At 36.5% G+C, this 27,962-nt stretch overlaps 1 protein-coding gene across 3 annotated transcripts in view; it reads right to left on the bottom strand.

Moving 5' to 3' along the window:
• The window catches only part of SNX29 (sorting nexin 29), an 83,605-nt gene that overhangs the window by 13,246 nt on the left and 42,397 nt on the right, over window positions 1-27,962 (bottom strand). For 2 of the 3 annotated variants that reach the window (XM_015876438.2, XM_015876437.2), the window contains 2 exons: window positions 26,294-26,434; window positions 10,703-10,842 (listed from right to left, as the gene is read on the bottom strand). In XM_015876438.2, coding sequence (XP_015731924.1) covers window positions 10,703-10,842; window positions 26,294-26,434 — 281 coding nt within the window. Of the gene's footprint in view, window positions 1-7,647; window positions 8,349-10,702; window positions 10,843-26,293; window positions 26,435-27,962 lie in introns of those variants that run through there. The other variant, XM_015876436.2, reaches the window with a different exon arrangement.

The raw sequence follows: 27,962 nt of genomic DNA, 5'->3' as shown, positions 1-27,962 counted from the left end.
GGGGTCTGGAGCACAAGTCTTATGAGGAGCGGCTCACGGAGCTGGGTTTGTTTAGCCTGGAAAAGAGGAGGCTCAGGGGAGACCTCATTGCACTTTACAACCTCCTGAGGGGAGGCTGTGATGAGGAGGAGCTTGGCCTCTTCTGCCAGGCAACAAATAGGACCCAAGGAAATGGACACAAGTTGTATCAGAAGAGGTTTAGGCTGGACATATGAAGGAACTTCTTTTCTCAGAGAGTGGTCAGGCACAGAAATGGCTGCCCAGGGAGGTGGTGGAGTCGCCATCCCTGGCAGTGTTCAAGAAGCACCTAGATAGGGAACTAGGAGACATGGTTTAGGGGTTTCCGGTAGGTATGTTAAAGGGAGGATGGTTGGACTAGATGATCTTATAGGTCCTTTCCAACCTTGTGGTTCTATGATTCTATATTTTCATCTTTGAAAAAGTAATTAAACTTAATCTTGGGTTTTATACCCCTTAGAGAATGCTTTGTTTTCTTTAAATATTCCAAGTGAAACAATTAGATGGAGAGGAAAATGTTTTAGAAGTCAAATCAGTTTATTAAAAACTGCTACTACAGCAGTTATGCGATTTTTACATACGTGGTTATATTTACACACAAGCTTTCTGATTTAAATAACAGCATATTATCAATACTTATTCTCCCCTCTGCCTACCACACCCTAGCAAATTCATCAACCAAGATGATTGTATTTAGGAGGCTTAACATTATAAACTCATGTTTGTAAGCTTAGTTTGTAGTATTTATGAGAATGAATTATATAAATGCACTATGCCAAAACTGCATGCAAAAAAAAAAAAAAAAAAGTTGTGCAAATGTACAGAGAACCACCCAACATGACCAACATGAAACGGTCCCTTTCCTTAATCTAGAATGACTGATCTCTTCCGCACAAGGTCCTAATTTTCTGGCTACAAAATACAAAGCGTTTGACTGATGCTTCTTCCTGTGACCCCTGTGAATCTCATCACTAGGAAATAAAAGCATGCAGTGACTTAAACAAATTGTTCATAATTTTTCAGCACCACATACTTTGAAAAAACATTTTTAAATCAGCAGAACATCAGAAAAACAATCTGGTCATAAGACAGTAGGTATCTGGGTACTGAAGAGAGAACACAGGGGATATAGATAACTCATTAGGATATTTCACACAGATTCTGGTTCCTAAAAAATAAATTCACCAAATTATATTTTCCAGTGAAGGGTCCCGCTTCTGAATATCAACTACACACACTTAATGCTGTCTGATTTCTTCCATTCCTCCACAGACAGTCATGAAACAAAAGTGGATTTTCTGATGGCCAGTGCATTGCTGGCAAATGCCAAGCTTCTGTAACAGAATTCAAGCTGAATTCTTTGAGCATACACTCCAAATGTAAACCAGAGCTGTTGTTTGACCCTGGAGTTATCTGCTATGAATTCTATCAATTACACAAGTCTTTTAATTATTGCAGTTAATAGAATTATTGTTCTAAGTAGGGACTTGAACTTTTCATAGACCTCTAGAACGAGTTTTGTCTAGCTCATGTCACTTAGACGAGACCAGCACTGCTTTAAGTGATACATTCTGCCACGCAGACTGGTTAAAGTCAGTCAGAAGCCACTCAGTTTCTTTCAGTGCACAGGGATTAAGGAATAAAAATAACCTTAGCCTTTGTTAGAGCAGTAAGTCTTTAAGAATATTCCAGAGTATCCAGAGGTGCATGATGTGCAATTTCCAAATACATTAATTATAAGTGATTATTTGTGTCAGGTTTTTGGTTTTTTTTTCCAGTTTCATTTTAAAAAAATCCATTCATTCTGTGAATATATATTTAAATAAATGCTCCTCTCTTCGATTGTACATTTCAAATTCTAAAAAAAAAAAAAAATCACCAAAAGTGATAAGAACTTCAAAAAGGAAATACACAGTCCCATCTATTAAAACCCCTTATGCTATACTACTTACCCAAAATCTGCTTGCAGCTGTATGGAGAATGTAACTCAGAAAATTTATCTTAAAATTTTGTGGGCTTCACCTTTGCAAAACAAAGTAAAGAAAAAAAATCTGATTTTTGAGCACCTTAGCTATTGCTGTAAATGGTGGAATAACAGATAATCAAAATGTTGTGGAAATTGGGAATGGTAACAGAAGGTAATGGAACCCAGAGCTCTCATATCCATCTAAAGATGCACGTAGACAGCTCTGACTGACCAGATGGCTTCTTACAAAATGTCACGGTTTTGTGCTGTTGCAGTCAATATTCTACATCATAACATCATGTGCAGTATGAATCATTAATTGAGGGTATAAATAGTGGAATCAAGTTCAAAGGAAAAAGGGTTAAAGAGAAAGTAAGATTATGTTTATAACTGAACAATACGGATTGCTAAGGGAAAGTTATATGGTATTAAAAGTGTTTGAATGGGACAAACTGTTTTGATGGTATAAGAAAGTGTAATTGAGGGTATGTGGAAGTGTAATTAAGGGTATGTGGAAGTGTGATTGAGGGTATGTGGAAGTGTGGAAGGTTCATGCTCCAGTTCTGTGGAATAGCAGCGTCCTGAGTACTCAGCTCTCAGAGGAGAACTACATATCCCAGAGGACGTCGTGGCCAGAGATGAATCACCAGAGGAGGAGCACATATATAATCTCACTCCCAGGCTGGAACGCCCTCTTCTTCTCTCGCTCTCTGCGTTCCAGCTCTGTCGTCTCTGCGCTCCAGCCCTATCGCCTAGAGTTAACAGTAGGCCTCCCAGTTTTCAGGGATTTTCTCTCTCTCTCTCTTTCTCTCTCTCTCTCCCTCGTTTGATTTATTAGCCTCAATTATATTGTACTATATTGTGTTATCTTGTATTCCAATATCGTATTTAGTAAAATAAGTTTCCTCCTTAGATTGCTGCCACTGTTTTTTGTCCATTCCTCTTTTTCCCTTCATTTCCAGGGTGGCGGCCCCTGTCACGGGCACAGGTAAACCTAGGTGACCCGTGACACAAAATAAGATATTTACATGACTAATTTTGAAAACAATTCATGGTGGTACACTTATTTTCTGCAACAGACCTGGAGATGGTTCCCTTTCCCTATTAGTCCTCCAAAATAAGTTGCCTGAACTAGTTGTTATGCAGTCTTCACCTATATGTGCTGATACTTGACAGTGAATATCTAAAGTTGGCAAGATTCTTAAAATAACCTCCATAAAGAGAACCCTAGCAAATAATTATAGATTAACTAGTTCAAGTGCAGAAGAAAAAAAATATATTATTAACTACATAGTAGGATTTTGTAAGGAAATTATGAATTGCACCATTCCATTATAGAAGAATTATATAGAATTGGGCTAGGGATGCTTTGTTTCGCTTATATTACTTCTGCGATGATCAAGGGCAATCAAGTGACTACGGATGGATCATGTTTATAATTATCTGATATATAAATCTGATTATCAGATGGTACTAACCAGCGGCTAATGTAACTCAAAAGGCAAAAAAAAAAAAAAAAAAAAAAGTCTCAGGAAGGTGAGATTCTGTGAAAATAATATTCAACTGGATCAGAGATACCTTAGGAGCATGCACTTGCAGACTGACAAAGTCATGAGCTTGAAACGGTCTAGAACAATCACATAATGAATCACATACCATCAGTTTTACTGCTTTGTGTTTATTCACTATAGAGATAATTCAGTACTCTATGTTGCTGAGTAATTCCAAAAAATCTAATGAGAAAAATAAATAAATAAATAAAAAATCTTCACATCAAAGTATTCACTAAACACAGAGCAAAAACACTTTTTCATCTGTGCTTGTTCACATTCCCAAAGTTTTTAGCATGCCCTCAGCTATTCATTATTTGAGTTACTAATTGTTCTGTGCGCCCCTTCTCTGGAAGGGTGGACAAGGAGGATAACCAGGGAATACAGTGTCAAGCTATTGCAGACATGTCTAGTCTCATTTACTACAGAATTTAGGAAATAAAATAAATGAGAAAGGATTTTATTTTATATTAGGTATATTATTGGAGCATTTATTTTAAGAATCCTACTCAAGTTACTGCACAAGAAATTGTTTTACAATATTGTATGAAAAAATAGACAATCGCAAAGGATGTGCAAGTTTTGGCCATGAGTATTAGACTTAACTCCCCACAAATCCTGTACATATGTACTTTGAAGAAAATATGCTGTAAGATTTCTTGGCTACTCTAATAAAAATAAGTTCTACAGGCTTAGGAGAAATGATTTTTCAATCCTGTATATACTTCAATCTTTCAAATATCATTATTTGACAACCATTAGCAAAGAGGTAGCCTAGGAAGTTAACAGAAAGCAGACTTCAGCACACTGCATTTTATTTTTACTATTTTCATGGTTATATTTTGCAATTCTTGATTATCATTCTATGTGAATGAAATCTTATTTATATTATCTTGGGTTTATATTTGGAGATAAACACTTAATACAAACAGTACATTAACCCACTCTAGAGCCTGCTGAACAGAGAATATACCCATCTAATTAATCAAAGAGGGACTAGTAAACTGAGTTGACAGGCAGACTCTAAAGCTCTGGGCAAGCCCAGCAAGCTACACAACATGCACAAACTCAACAGCACACATAGCTAAAAGACTAACAGATTGTCAGGATGAATCAGTGTTACAAATACAGTAAGAATCAAGCATACTAATGCACCTGGAAGAGCTGCTGATTAGCAAGTGTTTTAGTTTCCTGTAACTTTCCATGTAGTTCATACCTTAAGTTTGGAGAATAAGCACAGTAGCCCGATTCAGAAATATCTGTATTTTAAATCATAATAAAACTGTCATCTAGATTTAGTTTAGTGTGAACATATTTGCACCCCACACAAGTCTTTTATAAGTTCACATGCTCATTCACCACTGTGTAACAGATCTAGTAGAGCTTTTCCTCCCAGTTAATTCCTACCTTGCTCTACACAAGGAGTAACAACTACACACAGAATATTTGCTGGGCCAGACATCTGCATACCAAGATCCTATGTGGAGCAGGATCTTTATCTTTTCTCCCCCAAGGTTTATTTTCAAAAGAAAGATGAAATACCTTCTACCTACTACACTAGTGGGAGATGTGGAGGTTGGGGGCTGCCTTGGACAGAGTGACCATGAAATGATAAAGTTTTCGATTCATGGTGGAGCTCGGAGGGGAAATAGTAAAACTGCTACCTTGTACTTCCAGAGGGAGGACTTTGATTTCTTCAAGAGACTAGAAGGGGCAGTCCCCTGGCACTCAGTCTTAGCGAACAAAGGGGTCCAAGAGAGCTGGTTGCTCTTCAAGAAGGAAATCTTAAGGGCGCAGGAGCAGGCGGTCCCCTGAGCCACAAAATGAGCCGGCAGGGAAGAAGACCGAAGTGGATGAATAGGGAGCTATTCTTGAGGCTCCGGGAGAAAAAGAGAATCTACCTCCTGTGGAAGAAGGGATGGGCAACTGAGAATGAATACAGAGAAGTTGTTAGGATTTGTAGAGGTGAAATCAGAAAGGCAAAGGCCCAGCTTGAATTTAGCCTGGTTGCTGGGGTGAAAAGGAATAAGAAACTCTTTTATAAATACATTAACAGTAAGAGGAGGACAAAGGAGAATATCCACTCTTTGCTGGATGAGGCTGGGAATGTGACCACTAAGGACAAGGAAATGGCGGAGGTTCTGAATGCCTTCTTTACGTCTGTCTTTAAAAGTCAGAACAGTTATCCTCAGGGTACTCCTCTCTGTGATCCGGTAGTCTCAGCTGGGGAGCACACTAACCCCCCTTTGATTTTGGAAGAAATGGTCAGAGACTTGCTACTAAAACTGGACTGCCACAAGTTCATGGGGCCGGATGAGATCCATCCAAGAGTGCTAAGGGAACTGGTGGAGGTGATAGCCGAGTTGCTTTCCATCATCTATCAGCGCTCCTTGTTGACTGGTGAGGTCCCACAAGACTGGAGGCTTGCCAATGTGACTCCCATTTACAAGAAGGGTTGTAAGGAGGATCTGGGGAACTACAGGCCTGTTTGCCTGACCTCGGTTCCAGGGAAGGTTATGGAACAGATTGTCTTGAGTGAGATCATGCAGCATGTGCAGGATGGCGGGGGGATCAGGCCTAGCCAGCATGGGTTCATGAAGGGCAGGTCCTGTTTGACCAACCTGACCTCCTTTTATGATCTAGTGACCCATCTGCTGGATGAGGGAAAGGCTGTTGATGTGGTCTACCTGGACTTCAGCAAAGCCTTTGACACTGTCTCCCACAGTATTCTCATGCAGAAGCTGACAGTCCGTGGCTTGGATGGGTACACTCTCAGCTGGGTAAGGAGCTGGCTGGAAGGTCAGGCTCAGAGAGTGGTGGTGAATTGAGTTAAATACAGCTGGCAACTGGTCACAAGTGGTGTTCCCCAGGGGTCGGTGCTGGGGCCTGTCTTCTTCAATATCTTTATTGATGACCTGGATGAGGGCATTGAGTGCACCCTCAGTAAGCACACAGATGACACCAAATTGGCTGGGAGTGTGAATCTGCCCGGTGGTAGCGAGGCCCTACAGAAGGATCTGGACAGGCTGGAGAGCTGGGCTGAAGCCAATGGGATGAGGTTCAACAAGACCAAATGCCAAGTCCTGCACTTTGGCCACAACAACCCCAGGCAGCGCTACAGGCACAGGGCAGAGTGGCTGGAGGATTGTGTTGAGGAAATGGATCTGGGGATACTGATTGATGCTCGGCTGAACACGAGCTGACAGCATGCCTGGGTGGCCAAGAAGGCCAACAGCATCCTGGCTTGCATCAAAAACAGTGTTACTAGCAGGAACAGGGAGGTAATTGTCCCCCTGTACTCGGCATTGGTGCGGCCACACCTTGAGTACTGTGTTCAGTTTTGGGCCCCTCACTGCAAGAAAGTCATTGCGGCCCTGGAACGTGTTCAGAGGAGGACTACAAAGCTGGTGAGGGGTCTGGAGCACAGGCCTTACTAGGAGCGGCTGATGGAGCTGGGATTGTTCAGCCTGGAGAAGAGGAGGCTCAGGGAAGACCTTATAGCTCTCTATAACTTCCTGAAGGGAGTTTGTAGTGAGCTAGAGGCAATGGTTCCAAGCTGTGGCAGGGGAGATTCAGGCTGGACATCTGGAAATATTACTTCTCGGAAAAGGTAGTCAGGCACTGGAATGCACTGCCCAGGGAGGTGGTGGAGTCACCGACCATGGGGGTGTTCAAGAAACATTGGATGTTGTAATATAGGCTTCAGTTCCCCGTTGACTCATGTTTTCAACCACACTGATCTCATTCAGAAAACCTGCTGAGTCTCCGGTATCTTTTATTCTGTCATACAAAATAAATTTTGTGAAAGCTACTAGTTTAAGGCAATTTCAGTACTTTTCTGCAGGCTGTAAACTCCACTTCAAAGTTCTTGCTGGAAAAGTCACTGCAGTTAACAGAGCTGCTCCTCTGTCTTTATGCACTGTTTTCAGATTAAACAACCTAAATGCTGAGCTGTGCAGCCTAATACGCTATGAAAATGCTACCTGCTTTTGTTAAATAGAGTCAAAGTTGTACACAATGCCTACAAGAAACATACATTAATTTGATGACATAGAGAATAACTTACAAGTATCTAATAGCAAGAGAAGCTATCACATGACAGGAAGAACTGTATTACTTTATTCACTTTTTATTTCACTTTGGAACATCACACCACTTTATCAACACAGATACCAAAAAAGAGTAAGTAACTTTGCAAACCTTAAGTCTGAACCAAATGAGAGGATGCAGAACAGTTACTATGTGGAAAAGCACAGTACATTTGCAACAAATGCTATCTGACAAAGACCTGACTGACTTTTTCAATGAATATTCAAATTTTGAGTTTCAAATACATTAGAGCCATTCCACATGATCTGTGCAATCCTGGAAAATTCAGACTGTTAAGTTTCAATCTATTTGTGGAAGGTGTTGCCAAGAGCTTTTTTATTTTTAAAGGAAATCTAAGATATTTTTACCTCAGCAGTCAACAGAGCTTGGCAACACATTTCTGCTGAAACATAAATGCTGCATAATGTGTCTACATGGTTTTATGAGTAGATCAATCAATTAACGTGGCAATAAATTAGCTTCATTACCATGTTTCAGGTATTAGCAGGCACTTTATTAATTAAAAGTCACATATTTAAGCAAGTGCTAGTCCCAGTTTGTTCAAGTAAATTATATTAGTCGTTATCAAAAGACAGCTTACTGCTACAGAGCATAACTGAGATCTGCTGAAGAGATACTGAACTCAGTGCCAAACTGGCAATGCAGGCTGTCACTTCAAAGGATGCAATCAAGTGAAAATTTGTCCATTGGCAATTGTTTAAGACCTGTAAGATGATCAGTCATTTATGCTATTAGAAGCCACATACATGTGCAACAGCTTTTATACATATCCCTTAATCAATTATTTTTTTGAGAAATTAATCTGTTCAAAATTGTATTTAAAATTTCCTTACATCCCACTGATGTTGCTTTGCAGTGCTTCTGGGTTAGACTGTGCAGTTTGATAACCTTTTTATGTGAAGATGTTAGTGGCTATGTATTCAAAGATCTTTCTTAAAATAATATTCCACAAGTGCTCCTGCTCATCCTTCAACAGTGCCCATGTCCACTGTATAATAAACTATATCACATGGAAAGACACTATTGAATGAAACATTAACTTAAACTTAATATTAAGCTTTTTTTTTTTTTTTTTTTTAAGAGTAGCATTATTGCCTTTGCATCAATACCGCATTATCTCATGGTTTATAATCTCACACAAAACATCATTTTGGTTATAATATGTAAATGATTCATAACAGTCCAAGTAATGAATTGCTGCTACAAACAACGTTGTTCATTTATTCAAGCCAAAGTAACTAATTAGTACTTCTAACAGGAGTAGCCATTGAAGTTCCTTATCTAATAGTCTCTGGTTTAAATTACTGTTCACTTTTGTCTTACTTTAATACTCATTTTGTCAATATTTTTATGATCCTCTGAAATGCCAAGCTAATGAGAACTACTAGAGCTACTCTGTACATTTGAAACCAAAAATCATAATTTATTACAAACTTTGTATCTTGAAATTGAACAGGTTTAGGAAGAAAATCTAGCCTTGACTAACATGTTACTCTGCAATACTGCTTGTTGGCATGGAATGAAAAAAGGATAATATAGGAACTTAAATAATACTCATTACACTTCCATTCAGACAATCAATTTATTTCCCTGCTGCATATGTAGAACAGCTAATTATTAAATTATGTTGATGAGGAATCATCAGTCCACTACATCACAGAACTGTATAGAATCATCTTAAAATGAAATACAATAGGAAGAAAAATAATTTGAGTTGAGAATTCAATTGCAAGTGTATTTTGAACTTGCCTCCCTCTTGTTTAAAAACAAAGTACAGATGAAAAACAACTTCAAAATGTCTAAACAAAAAGCTATTTATTGGCCCATTGACTAGAAGCACTCAAAACCATTTCCATCTTTATTGCCTTCAGTCTGATTCTACAAAATAAAATTGTAAGAAGGCAAGATACTTGACTCTACAGACATCATTTTGCCATTTATGACAACAACCTCAAGGACTCTACTAAAATTGATAAACTTCTTCAGATCCAGAAAAAACTTAAAATACAAAAGCTGTCAAAAAAGTTCCAGTTATAAAAGTTCCCTTGCTGTCTCACCTTCAGCTTTTAGAGTAAGCCCTTCAGTTTTGGATACTCCCCCCCCTCGTTTTAGTTGATTTATTAGCTTCATTTCCAATCGTATTGTTACCTCACATTCTGATATTTAGTAAATTAGTTTTCTCCCTTAGCTCCTTGCAGCTGTTTTGTTTTCAGACCCATCTCCTGTCTTTTCACCCTTCCCCTCCCTCAGGGCAGTCTGTGGGTCCACATGCCCATCAGTCATGGAACAGGGCTGAACCAGCCCAGAAACCATTCACAGCCTGTAGAGACTTTTGAAGAGCAAATTTACTACAGAGCATACAGAAAAGCTATTAGCAAAACTTAATGTTACTTGCAAAAGCAAGTTTTCATCAGTATCACTTTTTAAAGTGCTCTACATAGCTCTTCACAGTATTTGTAAATCTTAGGTTTACAGTAAAAGGAAGATTTTATGGATGATATCCCAGTATGACTGAATATTGAAGGGTTTGCTTTCAGATTATTAGTAGATGAGACTGTGTTAAATCATTTCTGGACACATTCAAAATTAATACCAGTGAAGTCAGAACATACATTAGCAGATTGCAAAGTTCATCTAGAAAGAATTCAACAGCTTGACTTTTTAATTTGGTAAGCACACACTAACTGTGATCCACCCTCATTCCTCAAAATAAAACTGAACACAAAAAACACAAAACCCACAAAAGCAAACCAAAACACAAATTTTAAAGCCCAAAGAGAAAAAAAACAAAAACATCTAATTCTTTGAACAATCTGCATCAACGCATATTCTTCATGTTGAAAGCTTTCTTTACACAGTAATTTTTTTCCAAAACCACGAGTTAAAGAAAAGTTAGCATGTATGTCATATATTCCTTCATGAATAACAGAAGCACTTATTTGAGCAGATGTCTATCAGAAAAAAAACAAAGTTCTGAAGATTTGGGAGATGTTGGCAGTATACTTTAAATTGTGATAAAAAGGCTAAATATTTTCTTGATTACTTGACAGATACTTACATAAAAAAGGGCATCAGCTGAATGAGAGTCTCTTTTTTAGGCCTGGCTGTAAATTCTGGCACAATTTGAATAACTTTGTTCATTACATTCCTTAGGTAATTTTGTAGCTGTTTGCGGCGCTCTTCTACAAATTTTGCATCCTAAAAATAAAAAGGAAACAAAGTAATCAGTGCAAATGCATATTTTTTTTAATTTCCAATTCTATTGTATCAATAATAGTAGTTCTAAAAAACATCCAATTCAATCTTTTGATGATCCATGTATATTCTGTTTAAAGAAATATATTGGCAATTTTTAAAAATGTGCAAACAAGGAAAAAATGCCTTGACTCTGCACTTGTTTAAAGACGGTCTCACCCAACCTAGCAAAAACCTGTATCACAAAAATATCCACTCATGCTGACTTCTTTCCTTTACAGAACGTCTCTTCTGTGGATCAAAACCCTTTTTCCAGTAGGAGATCTGCAAAAAGCATTGGGTGCCACCTGGTTTGTGAAATAAGTAAGCTCCACCTCATTCTGACCACCTGGTATAAATGTCAGAGTAAGATCTTTAGGAACAAAGTCAAAATTACAACTAGACAGATGCAGTTCTCAAAAGTATTTTGTAGAATATGTCTGTTCAGCTTGCATTATTTGTGCAAGAAATATGATCAAAACCATTCTGTGTTTCTTGCAAAAGATATGACAACTTAATAGCAGCACAGTAAATACAGCTGATGTGCCACCAAAAATTCTCAGTATATTAAAAAGATCAAGCCACACAAGGAATAGAGATTTGAAGATGACTCCTCCTTTCAGAAAAAACAGACTTAACTCCTCAAACAAGGAAACTCCTTTGAATTCAGGACAATCACTACAGAGTTCCTAGAGCCCTTACTAACATTTTGTTCTTGTATCTCACTAGATGCTGGCAGTCACAGCAATACTTTTATGAGACAGAAAGAATGAGAGAAGTTTGAGTGATATTTCCCAACATAGGCCTTCAAATTCAGAGTTATGAAATCCACCATGTTAACTGATGCATATTTGCAAATATTGGCAACAATAACATTCTAAAAAAGCATAAGCTTATTTTCACCTTCAACATGCATTTTCTGTCTCTTGTACTTTATTTGCAGATGAATATTTAACAAACTGTAATTGTAATTGCTGCAGGCGCTCATCCTCGCAGGCATTAAAATGCTACACATACTTGTGTAAATTCACAAAATTCCAAAGTGTATACAAATACATTTTGTTCTTCTGTTTTCTAGACATGAACTTCTATTGATGACCAATCCTGATTTGACATTCCAAAGTTGTATTAATACACAGAAGAACCATGATCAGTTGAGAAATAAGGAAAATGAAAGCAAACAAACACCACCACAACCATGTTACACATTTCACTGTTTGTCTTCCATCAGTTACATAACTTTGTTTTTCAGCAAGTTTACTACATTCATACATGTCCCCCACAGGTAATGCAGCAAATATTTCTAGTATTAAACGACTTAGTGAATAACAAAGAATTTAAGAAGCCTAAAAACTCCTGGAAACTGATATTTCACCTAGAAAAGTTCTGAATTGTTAACACCTCATGCAACCCAATCCGCAGTCACACCCCAGCATTCCCAACCTAGTACAGTCACTGCTTGGTTGGAACAGAGCAACAGCTTGCTCACGCCCAGCAGTATTAATCAAGTCTGGACAACAGGGCAGAACAGAAGTCTACACAAGCTGTCGGAAAACGTTAAAGCAAAATTTTTAATGTGCTGACATATTAGAAATAAGTAGAAATGTGAGGAATAAATAAGTCAAGGTCAGTGCAATAACTTCATCTTTTCACTGAGATATTCATTTCTCCTGTTATACCAGTTCTCTGACTAGCTCAAGGAACAACTTTTTCTTCTTTTCACTCAAAGGATTCCCATCACTGCACACATCAGCAGAGACACCGATTTGCTACTGCCAGCTGCATGTGGCAGAAGACAGCAAAGCACGTCACAGGTGTCCTACATTGATCTCAAAGAGAGCTTTTGTGAAATAACTTTGTTTCTGACAGCTTTAACCACAGGAACACCGATGAGAGAACACAGTATATTCAGAGTAATCCTCTCCCTTACTCTAGGATTCGCAGTACAGAGACATAAGTGTGTCCTGGGGGTGCAGTGGTAGGAATGCCGCCTTGCAACACTGGGGCCCGGAGTTCGAATCCCCCCTGTGGCGCAAGTGGTAGAAATGCCGCTCTGCTACACAGTGCTACACAGAGGCTCGAATCCCGGGGGCTGGACTCGATGATCTCTAAGGTCCCTTCCAACCCGCACGAGACTATGATACTATGATAAGGAGCATCACTTTACTCAGCAAGCCTGCACCCAGCACTGAGGCAACCTCAGCTTCCAAAGAACCAGTCTCATCCCCCACCACTGCACTTTCTTGATATTGTTTTATCACTTCCTTCAATGTTGTTTTACAGAATCACAGAAAGACCCGGGTTGGAAGGGACCTCAAGGATCATGAAGCTCCAACCCCCCTGCCTGCCAGGGCCACCAAACTTCCACGTTTACTACATCAGGTTGCCCAGGGCCCCATCCAATCTGGCCTTGAACACCTCCAGGAACAGGGCATCCACAACCTCCCCAGGCAGCCTGTTCCAGGACCTCACCACTCTCCTAGTACAGAACTTCCCCCTAACATCCAACCTAAGTCTTCCTTCTTTCAACAAAAAATCATTTCCCCTTGTCCTGCTACTATCAGCCCTTACAAAGAGTTTATTCCCCTCCTGATTTATAGGTTCCCCTCAGGTACTGAAAGGCTGCAATGAGGTCAACCCGCCTTTTCTCCAGGCTGAAGAAGCCCAGCTCCCTCAGCCTGTCCTAATAGGGCAGGTGCTTCAGGCTCCTGATCACCTTCATGGCCCTTCTCTGGACCCTTTCCAACAGCTGTCTTTCTTGTACTGAGGGCTCCATACCTGGACACAGTACTCCAGATGGGGCCTCACGAGAGCAGAGTAGAGAGGGACAATCACTTCCCTATCCCCGCTGGAGCCCAGGATCCCATTTGCTTTCCAAGCTACAAGAGCACATTGCTGGCTCATGTTAAGTTTCTCATCCAAGAGGACCCCCAGGTCCTTCTCTGCTGAGCTACTCTCAAGGACAACTCCTCCCAGTCCGTACAGGTACCTGGAGTTCTTCCACCCCAAGAGCAAAACCTTGCACTTTGCTATGTTGAACCTCATTAGGTTCACCCAGGCCTACCTTCTAAGTTTATCAAGGTCCCTCTGAATGGCATCCCTTCCTTCCTCCATGTCAACCGCACCACTCAGCTTGGTGTCATCAGCAAACTTGCTGAGGGTGCACTCAATTCCATCATTGATGTCATTGATAAAGATGTTAAAGAGCACTGGACCCAAGACAGATCCCTGGAGGACACCACTCATTACCAGCCTCCACCCGGACACAGAACCATTGATCACCACCCTCTGCAGTTTTTCAACCAATTTCTTATACCAAGTCCCCCAAACTTTTTAACTTTTATTTTTTAAATTAACACTATCAGTAGCAGTCTTTTAAATCTTAGGGCTTTTTGGTCACAAATCCTCAACAACAGTATTTGTGAGGAAATCATTTTAATTAAGTTAAAATTTGTTCTTACTCAGAATCTGCTTTCTTCTTTAATCCCACCCACTTACTGCACATGCATTTAAACAAGCACATTCCTCTCAAAGGCAGGACCACTTCCTCTGTTATAAACACAAGCAAAATGCTGAATGCAGGTACTTTTCATTGCTCATGTCAATGTAAAACATCACACTAATTACAAATATCTGCAAAAAGTCTTCTAGTTAAACTACTAGAAGGAAGATGCTTGGCAAATGCATTTTTGCTATTTACAATTGATCCTATGAGTGCTCATAAGTTTTTTCTGCCATTTCTTCATTTGAAATACTGAAAAAAAAAAAAAAAAAATCACAGGAGCTAAACTCAACCTTGACATGGTTAAAAGTGCTTTTAGCCTGATCTAAGTTTAACCTCCAAAATAAGCACTGAGCAATCTCTACCATAACCTTCTTTACCAAGCCCACTTTCCTCATAAGAAGCAATGTAATCCAGTGTCAGAACAATGTAGATGCAAGTCCATGCTTCGTCATGACATGTTTCACAACAGCAGAAAATATTACTCAGAAATTATTTTGACATTGTTACTGCTAGTTAAAGCAGTAACAAAATATTCTTGTCACAAACTGGTAAATAAAGCAGTTGGTAAATAAAACCCACTGGACCCAATTATCTACAATTGACAAGTTAGTATTCTGTGTACCTACTAACAAAGGACATTTTTACAAGCAATAGTTAAAAGATTCTGATTCAGACTTATTAGTAAAGTAAAAATAGTTTCTGAGTGTTACTTTGGCCATTGTACATAATTTTACCTGTCAAAACATGCATATCTGTTTACATAAGAAAACAAACAAACAAAAAATCTGTCCCTAAGATTCAAAATACAGATTTACATATTCCTGATCTCCCTGTAATCTGGAAACAAAGTCATTTTTTTTCAAATTACAACCACATTTACCTTCACAAAATCTCTAGCATTTCACAGCATTAAAGGTTAAACATTTTTTTTAATATTTAAGAAAGTACATACATGCACAAGAAGAAAAAGTACCAGTACTAAACAAAAGAAAGCATTGCCTCACTGCCAGTGGTTACTAATATGGTTAAAAAGGTGAGTTGCTCTCACAAATAAGTATGATTACTACTAAAAAGATTTGAAATTCAGGAGAAATATATAGAAGAAATGGAATTCATAGGATGAATAAATAGTAGGTCTTGTCATTAACAACGAGAAGAAAGAAGAACTTCTTGAATCATCAAGCTAAGCATTTAACCAGTTACATTATGAAAAGCCTTTTCTTTGTCTCATAAACGCCTCAAGAAGTCTTTTTAATTGCAAAAAAGTTATATGAATTTTACCTGCCTTTGCCACATATGTTGTGTTTTGTTTTTTTCTGAGACATCACTAAGAGGAGTCAAAGAACAGATTACAAGAATAAATACTTGAGTAACTGCAGAATTTTTTCTTTTCCTCTAAAAGTACATACCAAAAAAGGCACTAGAATCATCTTTATACATATTTAGATCCTATACCTCCAGGAGCTGTAACTGTTTATAGAACACAAATTATATATCACTTGAAATTACTAAAATATATATATACATATATATATATACACTCTACCATAAGCTTTCTTCATTTCAATGTAAAACATAATGGAACCTTCCATAACCACTTTGGGATGGCTCATTTTTAAGCACATTCTTCTGAACAACTGACTACAATCTCAGTAATTTTAAAGCAAAAAAAAAAAAAACCAAACAAACAAAAAGCAAGGCTAACTGGCTCTTTCAGTTCTGCTAAACGGGTCTGGCGATAAACCAAATGTTCCCTCCAAGCTTGAAGAAATTTAACTATTCCACACCTCCTAGTCTGTCCGTGATGAGCCTCAATCCTTAAACCCACAGAACTACATGGCCAAAAGGGTGTTCAAAGCAGACAGAAGCTCTTATTTTAAGATCTGATATTTCTTTCCAGGTGAGACAAACTCTATGGATGGCTACTACTGCTCTTGGTAAAGACGCTAAATCTGACTTACAGCCTTTCTGAAAGGTAGCTCTATTCTGGCCGAAGAGAAAGCCTCATATATTCAGTGCCACTTGAATTACAACCCATGACAGCATCCAGAAACTAACAGTGACTCATTTCTACAAAAAATATGGACAGATTCTGACATAAGTCTATAGGCATGTTGTTAAAAGAGATCCAGCATACACACTCAATTTGCAGGCATATTTTATGAAAAATAAAACTGCTATGGGTTCTGTACAACTACTCTCACAAATTATTTTTTCCTAGCCCACAGTTCAACAGCATATATTTTTACATTAACAGTTCACAAAATTTCAGTTAACAACCGAAATAGTTTCAGATTGCAGAAGCATTAAAGCACATCTGGGAAATTACATCATTCTTGTTAAATTTGGTATTTATATCTCCCATAATATTTTATGAAATTGTTTTTGACAGAGAATTTGCCAAGTTTCTGCCTACAACATACCAGTACCAAACTACAAATTTCTTAGAAGAATACATAATAGAAATCTTACAGACTGTCAAAAGATGTTAAAAGATTTTAAGCTATAAAACCAAGAAGCAGAACCTGACATACCAAACTTAACATTACCATGTCTTGCAAAGCATCATTACTGGCCAAGTTTACTCCAGCCTGCAGTTGAAATTGTTTCACACAATTGCTGGTCTTTCAATAGACTGCTATTATGTAGCAGATGGCAAAACACTGATATTCTTCATTATAAGTGGGAAGCTCACTTAAGGTGATTCAAACATCTCCCATCAACTATTGAAAATGGCATGATTGCCATGGTTACCTGCACAATTTAGGGACAGACAAAACACATTTTAGTTTGGTGCTACTGCAAACAAAATAAAATACGCTATTTCTGAGGCTCTAGATACCAGTTATCATTTAACTAACCTATTGTTAGAGCAAGGGTAAAAAAGAAAAACAACAAAGCAAAAAAACATAGTTCAGAGTTCAACTCAACTCAATTAAAATAAAAGTAAATACAGACTATGCAATATCACACCTAGAATCCTTTCCTAAATAAACCTAACAGCGCTATTATAGAAAAACCTGTAAATGCAGAAATAAACTCAGACTATTTCGGTGTACCTTAATATTTTTTTTTCACTGCTTTGGTCAATCAGTCCTTAAAAATAACACGCTTTGTTTACAAGTTGTACACCTCTAAATTAAGCTGGAAATCAGAGCTAGAATGGGAGCTAAATAATCAATTGCTGATCTACTCCCATCATTTCATGTCTATTATGTCAAAATACATCATCTTCAAGCGTTACATGACAAAACACGAGCATAGGATGCACAGAATTAACAGACATTACTATCCCACTGCGTGATTTCCCATAATTTCTCACTCAGTGGAACAAACAGGAATTCAAGATACAAAGAATAAGTAAAAGAACTGTGACCTTTGAAATCTATTTCTCATTAAAGAAAGGTTTCCTGCATGACTGTAATCATTACTCTGGATTTCTCTTACCAAAACAGCTGACTCATTTCCAACTCTACCTGTGGCTTCATTTTACTGATCCCAGAAAGAAAGCAATCCTTTTAGAGAAGTAATTTGAAGTAATTCAATTGGTAATGCTATGCTAACAAAATCCAGGCTCACCTAAATATTTTATTATTAAAAAGCATAAATACTCACTACATGTCTATTTGTCAACTGGTTAAGAATCAACTGTCCATTAAAAAATATAAATAAAAAACTGCAGCCTACAGCATTACTCCCAAGCTTATATCTTTGCTCACCTGTCAAAGCAGTAAAATTTAATTTCTATTTTCTCCTTAGTCTAAGTGTATGTCAGTCTACTCTTTACTTTTATTCAGAAGGTTCTAGCAAAACAATCCACGAAATTGAGACCAATTTTTCCATTAGCCTATGTTGCAGCAATTACTAACAAAATATTAGTTATAATGCATCTCCTACTCAGAAGGCCAGATTCCTTTAACAGAAATTTCATTTAGATATCCTCTAATAGGACCTGCTATTGATTCTCATTACTGTTTTTTAAATAATGCCTGCATGTAAAGACATTTTATAAGGAGCAGTGAGTGAAGCCAAATTTTTCTTTCAGAAAAGGTATCCTGCATTTCACATGACCTGAAATGCTCAGTTTTCTCCACTTCTGAAGAAAAAATTAAAAGGTACACCAAGTTTATTATCAGCAGTCCCTAAAAAGCTATATAACAAATAAGATTATGTTTATTTTATAATAATACAATAAAGTATTTGCTACAAAATTTCTGTAATATAAAAAATGGTTTCCTACTGATCTGTCTTCACTTAGTGATATGACCAAAAAATTAAAGAAAAAACCCAAACTTTTTCCAAATGCTGTATACAGAAAAGTTCAGTTGTAGACAATTATAGTTAACAACCCAGAGGATCTGTGTGGATCCAGGTATCTACTACTGACACTGACAGTGAAACTGGATGGATGGACCAGACCATTGGTCTGACACAGTACGGCCATTTACCTCTTCCTATATCCTAGCAATGACAATTGTTTCTGCCCTACACACATAAAATATGCCGCTGTATCTCAACTTGCCGAAGGCTAAAAACCTGAAATACTCTGTAGCCTGCCTTGATGCACACATGATAGTGACAAAAAATTTCTAGTCACTGCAAGCTTAAGAATACTCATGAAGTTTTTATTTCTGTCAGTACAGTACCTTAATTAAGTTACCCATTTGTAGAGTGGACTGTATTAACTTAATCTCCATGGCTTTTGCAAACTGAGATTTCCACTTACAATGTAACATCATAAACACAAGGAGTAGTGCTCCTTTTATGCCTATAGAATGTCACATTAACACTGTTAAAGAATTAACATATATATGGATAAATGTGTAAAATTAAATTTGAATTCTTTCCCGGTTTGAACACAATAGAAACAGACTCCTTTCATTTCTTTCTAATTAAACAATGCACAAGCATGTCTACCAAATTTTTATTATTAATTGTTTTTCTAAAACCTGCAAAAAGGAGAGTATATGAAAATAACTCAGTGTACTAATTGAACTCACTAAGAGGGCTGAAAATTAAGATCCAATCACTTTGAAAATCAAGTACAATGTAGAATTCAGGCATGTATATTACATCACCCAACAGCATATTAAGTAAGCATTAACGAAAGCAATCCTCAACTTCAAATTATTCACTTTTAATTAAGGATTTATATTTCCAAAGCTTTTTCCCTTTAATAAATGTATTCTAATTCTGAAACACCAAAGAGCCATAATTTTCTACAAATTCTATTCAAAGACATGGGACATCAAAGCTTACTCCTAAGTATTATTAGGTTTACTGGCCCTAAGGCATTATCTGGAATCTCTTTTTTTTCCCCCCCCTCCTCTTTTCTAAGTCACAGCTCACTATAACAGCGTGACTTTGACAAATTAATTTAATGAAGTATAGTTTCTGTGGCCTACTAAATTCCATAGAGTACAAAAGAAGAAATATCCAATACTTCTGATTTCAACTGAAGTCAAATGTACTTAAACTTTAGGATATTCTGAAATGCTTTGCTGAATCAGAATGCAAAAACACACAAGCCTAAAGTGGCTTCCTTCCCTAAGTCTTTCCTGTATGACATTCTTTTTGAGTTATTCTTTCTATATTTTTCTTTAATTGTCCATGTACCACTATTGAGGGAATAAACAAAATTGCAAGTATACATTCAACATATTATGTGAATTTGTTTAAACCATCAGAAATGATTTTTCATGTCAGTCCAGTATTACAGGTAGTGCTTTGATAAATATGATGGTCCAGAATATTCGCTAGACTGGTGATGAATTTGGAAAGTGTATGTTCACAAACCCTTTTCCAGATCTGAAACAGCTTGTAAGGTGGAATGATACAAAGATGGTAACAAAGATAGTAACAGATATTCAAAAGGTTATTTATGAGGAAAAACTCACCAATATGGATGCCTTCGCTGGGAAATGCTGAGACAAACTCCACCAGGGAACAATCTCCAAGAGATGCTGCCTTAGTGGTGGCCAGCCCTTAAATGAGGTCTATAGGAGGTGGAGTCAAGCTCCACCCCTTCCAGGAGCACAGCTAAATTACTCTCACCTGTGCTCCCACAGCTGACCCAACACTTGCCTCAGCTGATTAATCAGAGGTTCAGGCTGTGATTACCAATTTCCCATACACAGCTGTAGAAAGTTTCAAACACAGAAGAGCAGCTCCAATCTGCTCTTATTCCTTGTTTCTGTCAGCACTCACCTGCACCTCAACAGTATCTCATTCTGGATCACAACAGCAAAACAGTCTATGGTCACAATGCAGTGTGAATAGGATAAGAAATGTTGAATTTAAATTTACACTTGTGTTCTAAATGCAACTGACTAGTAGCAAACACGTGTTTTCTCAATGGGGTAAATAGCTCTATTAAGTATGACAGTAACCTTAATAGAAAACGATGTAGAGTTCAGCTCTCTCAAAACTTTTAACATAACATTTGGCTAAAATTCAAGATAAGTAATTTTTTGCATTTTTCTCTCCTGACTCCTGAAGAAATGTGGCTCATCCACAGTAAAGATAAGGGCATTGAAAAGACAATGAAAGACTGTAGGTATCCCATATACTTTAGATGTATATAGCCACCTGTGAGAAGTAAATTACATTCTCCAGCAAAAAAAAAGTTTTCCTTCCTAAACATTTCAACTCATTCATTTATTTCCTCAGCCCAGCCCAAAAGCAGCTACCTCTTCCTTTCCCATAGGAAAATATTCCTACCAAAAGTTCACAAGAGAAGATTAAAGACCTAACTATGAACTAAGACACTACACATCTTACATATCCACAGATAAGAGCAGACAGTACAAAACTAGCAAAAAAGAGGAAGCAGAAGATCCAGTACTGGAATATTCACATAGGAGCATTAGCACAGAGACCTTTGTCCCTAACTCAGACATGTTTCCCTCAGGGACAGCATTTCCACAGTCAGTTAAACAGATCAAACATTGATTTTAAAAAAAAAAAAAAAACAAAAAAACACCAACAAAACAAAGTAGTACAAGTAGGGGAAATGAAGTTATAGGAATCCATCTGCACTGTCAAAGCAAAGGCAACAGGAATAATTTCCCAGTGAACAGAGTTTGTAGAATTACCATATACGTTCCAGAATCTAACTTAGCCTATACAATAGATGTTACCATTAACATTCTCATATATGTACATATATACACTCAAAAACATCAATGTACAAGTAGATATTTTTAAGATACATACATATTGACTAACTTTAATTACATACACAAATTATAATTTATCTCAGTCACTGACAGGTAACTGAAATTTACTTTATTTAACAAGTGTTTGTTTTGTGCCCAGTCTATTGAGAAAAACAGCACAGACTTCAGTTGCTAACAATGATGAATGACGTTGCTCTCAACACATTCTCTTAGAGAACCCTATTTAGATTTCTGTATTGTTCTTTCTGTGCAGTGAAGGAGTCATGGCAAAGTCACTCAAATTCAGACAAGCATTACACTTTCTTCTTATATGAGATATCTAATGTTTTGAAGGAAGGCAAAGTATAGCATGCAGCCAAGTCAGCACTAAGCAGAAAGCTGCCCAATTCCTACATGCTTAAATAGTCACCAAATTCACATCTTCAGCTGAAGAAAAGAACCATTTCTATTTTGATATGCCCTCTACTAGGGCAATACATGTGCAAAGGTAGAATTAGATGTTTATTCAGTTACCAAAATCTATTCTTTAAGTGCTCTAATCTGCTCAAAGCAGAAGTAGAAACTGAGATTTTAAGGACACTGCAATATTAAAAACAAGGGAATAATAGGTTCAAGAAGTACTAATGTATTATTAATTATTAGTTTGAAAGAATTCAAGAAATGTCACCAACACAGCACTAACAAAGATCAGAAACTAACTTTTTTCATTTGAGCCCAATTTTCTTGCATTAAGTAATGCTTCCATAATAAAGCATACAGAGATTCTTTTGCAATGAAGCATTATAATCATGTGAAGCTTCTCTTCATGAACTCACATAACTCAGTGTTCGCTAGACCAAGAAATGCTCCTGGAACAAGACCACTGGCCATTAAGAACCTCACAGGTGAGCAGGAGTTACAGCAAAGACTTAAACCACAGTAAAGGGAATGTGAATTCAAAAGATCCAAAGGGTCTAAGGAAAACTAAAATGCAGAGACTTAACACAAGAAAATCAAGGTTAGAAATCACCAGTCTTGTTACACATAACTGAATAAAAATACTTGCAAATCACATACCAAGACAATAAAATTACAGAACTTTACGATGTTAAAAATCGTAAGTTTTAATTGAAATTATTTACAGTTTAGGAAAGCTAAGTACAGAAACATGAGTAACTTCACTGTGATATTTCTTACGCATGCAAAGTAAGAACCATTTCTTCTTTCAGCACAAAATGTGAATAAACTGAAGGAAGAATATTTATCCTTGCAAGCACTACTTATAAAGATTTTGCCAACCACTTGGCAGCAGCACTTAACAATCATTAGTAGAAAATACACAGATTGGAGACTGGAATAAATAAGAAAATACAAGCTTGACATGCATTACTGTTAATTATTTCCTACCAATTTACCCACTTCAGTAACTACCTGTTTTGATTTGATTCAAAGCAACATTAATTCTAACTTGCAACATGCAAATTAAATTGAGACAATGAAGATAATTTTAACAAGCTGAAAGGCAAACATGCATACTTCATAACTGAAAAAGGTAACTTGACCAAAGCAGTATTCTTTCACCTTCTCTGTTCACAACAGACTAAATTGGTAATATTACAATGGCAGTGTTCTGTGCATTAAATTTGTACTTCCTCAAGTGTTAAAGCTACTTTCTAACCTCAAATACCTAATCTGCTGAAAGATTATGGAAATGAACTGTAATATAAATTAAATTATTCTATCTTAAGGTAAATCAAACCAGTAAAAGGCACAAATACCTTAAACAATAACAAACAATTAATAAGAATATTAGTTTATTTGTTTTACAACTGTTAATTATTTTCAGGTTCCTTTCTACTTGGTGACAACTATTAACAAATACTTCATTTTCTCATTCCTTTAAGTTCTCTGTTCTCCTTTTCTCATTTTCCCTCAAAAACTGCAATTTTACATTTGAACCTGGTCTTCTTTCTACTGCAATAAACAAAAAAATAAGAATTAAAACTTATAGTTCTCCAGACTTTTCTACATTACTGTGATCTGCCAAGTTTTCTCGTCAGTGCTCTAGTATTTTGCAGCTTCGCAGTAATGCCTCAGGATCACTGTAGAACAGTGTCCTCTTGTGGTCCTGGAGGTTCCCTAGATCTGAGACATATACCTAAACACCAGACTTCATGCAGGTATCAAGGCCGATTACTGCAAAAGCCTCTTTCAATGCCACTGATCACCTTCACCAGGCTCACAGTTCCAAGTCAAGTATATTGAAGACATGCAATGAATAATATCATTCAAGTACAGACTGGATGGCTGCAAGAGCTCATAATACTATTTTCTGAAACTTATGAAAGAGCCATATCTATGCATTTACACGTGGAGGACTATTTTACCAATATGCTCTTTTGGCATCTGATAATACTGAGGACTCGTAGAGGACACAAAAGTCATAGACTGACCTAAACTACAGAGGGATGCTCTTGTTACCAGAATTTGGCAATAAAACCATTCTTTGGGTACTAACTTAAGAGCATATTGATTAATCTAGATAAAGGAAGACAGCTAGCATTCCGTTAAAAATAGTATAGCAAACATGAGAGGAAAAAAAAGAAAATACTTCAACTGAAGTTTAGCAGCATATCAAAAAAGCAACAATGCCCATGAAAACTTATTTTTTTAAAGTAAGGTAGAAAAAGAGCTAGTAGTGCTCATCACCAAATAGTTTAATGTGCAAGAGCCTACATAAACCTCTCATCCTATACCGGAAGTTCTACACAATCCCAAGACTGACAGACATTCCAAAGTGAATAAATTCACTTTACACTAAAACTTAACACATTCCAGTTACTTCAACTTGCTTTTCCATGGAAAGAAGTGCCCTCTCAAGGCCACTGCATAATCTTAGAGTGTAATATGTTCCAAATACTGCTAATTCTGCTAGATCTATTGGATAACTGTTACCAATACAGAGTCCATCTTAGTGCACAAACATTTACATTATTCCTAAATGCAGTATCTACTACAACTTGGTACAGAAATTTCTACTGTTAGGACAAAAATTTGCATATATAATGGGCTGTGGAAATTTTTCTGAGACCTGATATGAAAGAAAATGATTGTGGGTTTATACATGATTAAGGAAGAATTTCAGTCCAAAGCTAACGTACTGAAAGCAACACAAAAATTTTAATGACTTGCTCAACTGTTACTTCTGTACTTATCAATTATGTAACTGAAGTTATAATTCAATTAACATATAATTAGGACAAAAGACTATCAAAAGAGTTTATTGAAGTGGCCAATATGCAACCACTTAAAAGAAAAAAAGAGAATTAAGTAAAACTGTTTATATTACAAAACTCCACTAGAAATGAATAGTTGGTCTTCTAATACATGAAAAAGCAAAGCAACTCTTATAAGTACTTCAGGTTAGTAGCCAGTAAACAATGCATTCTTTGGACTTTCTTTTTCACCAAGTACAGAAATCTACTATTTTTTTTTTGTAAACTGCATATCAATATAACACTATTTCAGTTTACATGCATTACTACTCATTTCATAAAATGTGCCAAATTCATTTTTATGGTACATTTGGCAATCTGTTTGATCATAGTTACTATCTTCAGATAAATTCAGACAAACCTGAACACCACTATGGAATCTGCAAGCTTTTCTTTAAACAACAACAAAAAAAACTTGTTTCTTTTTGAAGCTTCATATGAAATTACTTCATATGAGTTAACAATGGTGATTTTTTAATCCATAGAAAAAGTTGTAACAGATACCATTAGAAAAAATCTGGCATTTTAGCAGCACAAGTATTAAAATGGTTGTAAGCCAAATATCTAATGAAGATCTAATGGTATTTCAATCATTATCTCAGCTTTCCTTTGAAGACTGAACAGTTCATTATGGTTGGTTGGTTCTTCTCAGATATTTGATATAAGAACTCAGTGACATGATGGCAAAAAAAAAAAAAAAAAAAAAACAGGTAAAAGGAGAAAATCTCATACAAAATGAAACAAATTTGCTTACCGTGAAGAATGAAAAATGATTTAATCATCCAGTGGTTCAGTACAGAAGCTTTAATGTTATAAGCATGATTTAAATACCTCATATTTTACTTGAGATAGTTAAATTTAGTTTTCAGATAATCTATTCACTGTAAAGATGAATAACTTAAATCAGCTTTCAGTGAAGAATTTTTCCTTTTACTAAAGCTGCTAAACATCTTAGAGTTCTGGTGATCAAGAATTTAACAACATATTTTGGAAAAACCTACTCTAATTTAATAAGTCTTCAAGGGATGAACAGTTTTACTGTCTGTAATTTCAGTGTAGCTAAAATAGATAAACAGCCCAGGCTTTTCAGTAACATTAAGCCTCCAGAATATTTCTGTCTACTTTTTCTTATTCAGAAACTCTTTATTCTTTTCAGTTTAATGACAGAATGATGTCAAATTAGCATTAAAACATATAACCATGCACTGACATCCTGGCCTCCTGACTGATACATATCGAGAGTTACAGAATCACAAAATTATTTCCCCCCTTAAAAAAAAAAAAATTAAAAAAATTAAAATACAACTCTAATACTTAGGCTGCCCATAAAAATAATTTAAAGTTTTAAAAATTCTCCAAAATTCTCTGAACCACAGTCAACAGGCATTTAGGGAAAACAATAACCATTGCTTTTTCACATGTGCAAAGAAAAGATTACTTCTTGAATTCTTTCTGATACTATGAATTTATTTAATTACCTTATTTCCAATTGCTTTTTTTGGTGGAAAGTTAAAAGTCCTCACTTGCTGGTATTTATTCTGTAATTTATGATGTAAGCTTCTGAACTCTGCATATCTTCGATAAACATTCCATTCATCATCCTTTATTCTTATATAAACCTGAAAAACATAGACAAGAATTTTTTATTTTTTCCTAATTCTTAGGCTATTTTTCAACTACTTTAATCTTCAATCCAATTCCTTCTGCCCTTAAGATTTCTGTCTTTGATGAAGCGCTATGCCAACATTATAAAACAGTATGCTGGCTCACATATACACTGAAGGTCAACAGTCCCATCTGCCTGGAAGAGCAGATCACAGACTGCATTCCCACTGCATCACCTCTTAGCCACAAAGACTCCTAGTTTCAGATACTGCTCTCCTCCTCTGCATTTAGGCTTCATTTCCTGAAACAACTTCTCCCTGCTTGAGCAGGAGCATTCAGGTACTGTCAACTCCCCTCAGAAAGTGTACATTTATGTACATTTAAAGTACATAAGAAGAAATATGAGGAAAGATATGAGTCAGACAATATGAAACAGGAAGTCTGTTGAGTTGCAGAGGAATTTAAACATTAGAAGAATGTTTATTGACAGTCATAAGCACTTAACATAACTGAAATTCGCACTTATTAATAACAAGTCTCAAACTTCACCTGTTCCAATTGGCACATTTCAGTTTTCTCTACTTGACGAGTTTCTCTCATGATTAACAGTTTTTATGTCCAAGTTTCCTCAAGAACTCAGAAAACTCTGAACTCCAAAATATATTGGAAAAATCTCAATATCAACACACTTCAATACTGCTACTAAGAATGATGTACTACAAACAGATTTTTCATACAGCTGATACAAAAAATTCTAATTGCATTTTTATTTTCTGCCATTGGAGAAACAAGTGATATAACAGCAAAAATAAACTGTATTATAAATAAAAGGACTCATAGAAACGAGCTCAGACATTTGTCCTATTTGTCACTTCCAGTCCTCGTCTGTTCATTCCATACTGATAGCTTGGTAAATATATTCTTCAACTATTTCAACACTGAATCAAAATCCCTGTAATTAGTAGCACATGTTTTGGCAGATGAATTCATAGTGCTGTTTTTAAAGCTATTCTTAATTTCTATAAATTAATGATTTCCTGATATCTATAAAATACTGAATACATATTCAGCCTGCACATGACTTTATATCTTTATCCAAGATGTAGCAATCACTTCAACTCCAATTATTTCATCATAGGGAGATATAAATTTGTTTTTGTTTATATGCATGTCTATATTTATATATTTTACACACACAAGCACACAAAAATAGAATGTAGGCCTATTTTTGGTTTAAAAAAAAAAAATTCAGCCCTCTATCGTATGAGAATAGCTGTTTGCCTAATACATAATGACCTTAGTCACACAGAGACTAAAACCTAGTAGAAATACCATTGATTTATCCTTTATAAGGAAAGATCTTAACAGGTACTAAGAGCGAAGTTAAAAAAAAAAAAAAAAAAGACAGATGGTTTAGGTCATTTCTATAAGTAGTTCTTGCTCACTTTTCTTTTTTAAACATCTAAAGATGAAGTAGATTAAGTAGATAACTGCTCAAAGGAGCTCTGCGGAATGTAACTAAACACAAACAACTGACAAAAG

This window comes from Coturnix japonica, chromosome 14, assembly GCF_001577835.2.
Source record: "Coturnix japonica isolate 7356 chromosome 14, Coturnix japonica 2.1, whole genome shotgun sequence".
NCBI lineage: Eukaryota > Metazoa > Chordata > Aves > Galliformes > Phasianidae > Coturnix > Coturnix japonica.
Note: the sequence above shows the minus strand (reverse complement) of the source record. Positions and strands in the feature narration are given on the sequence as shown.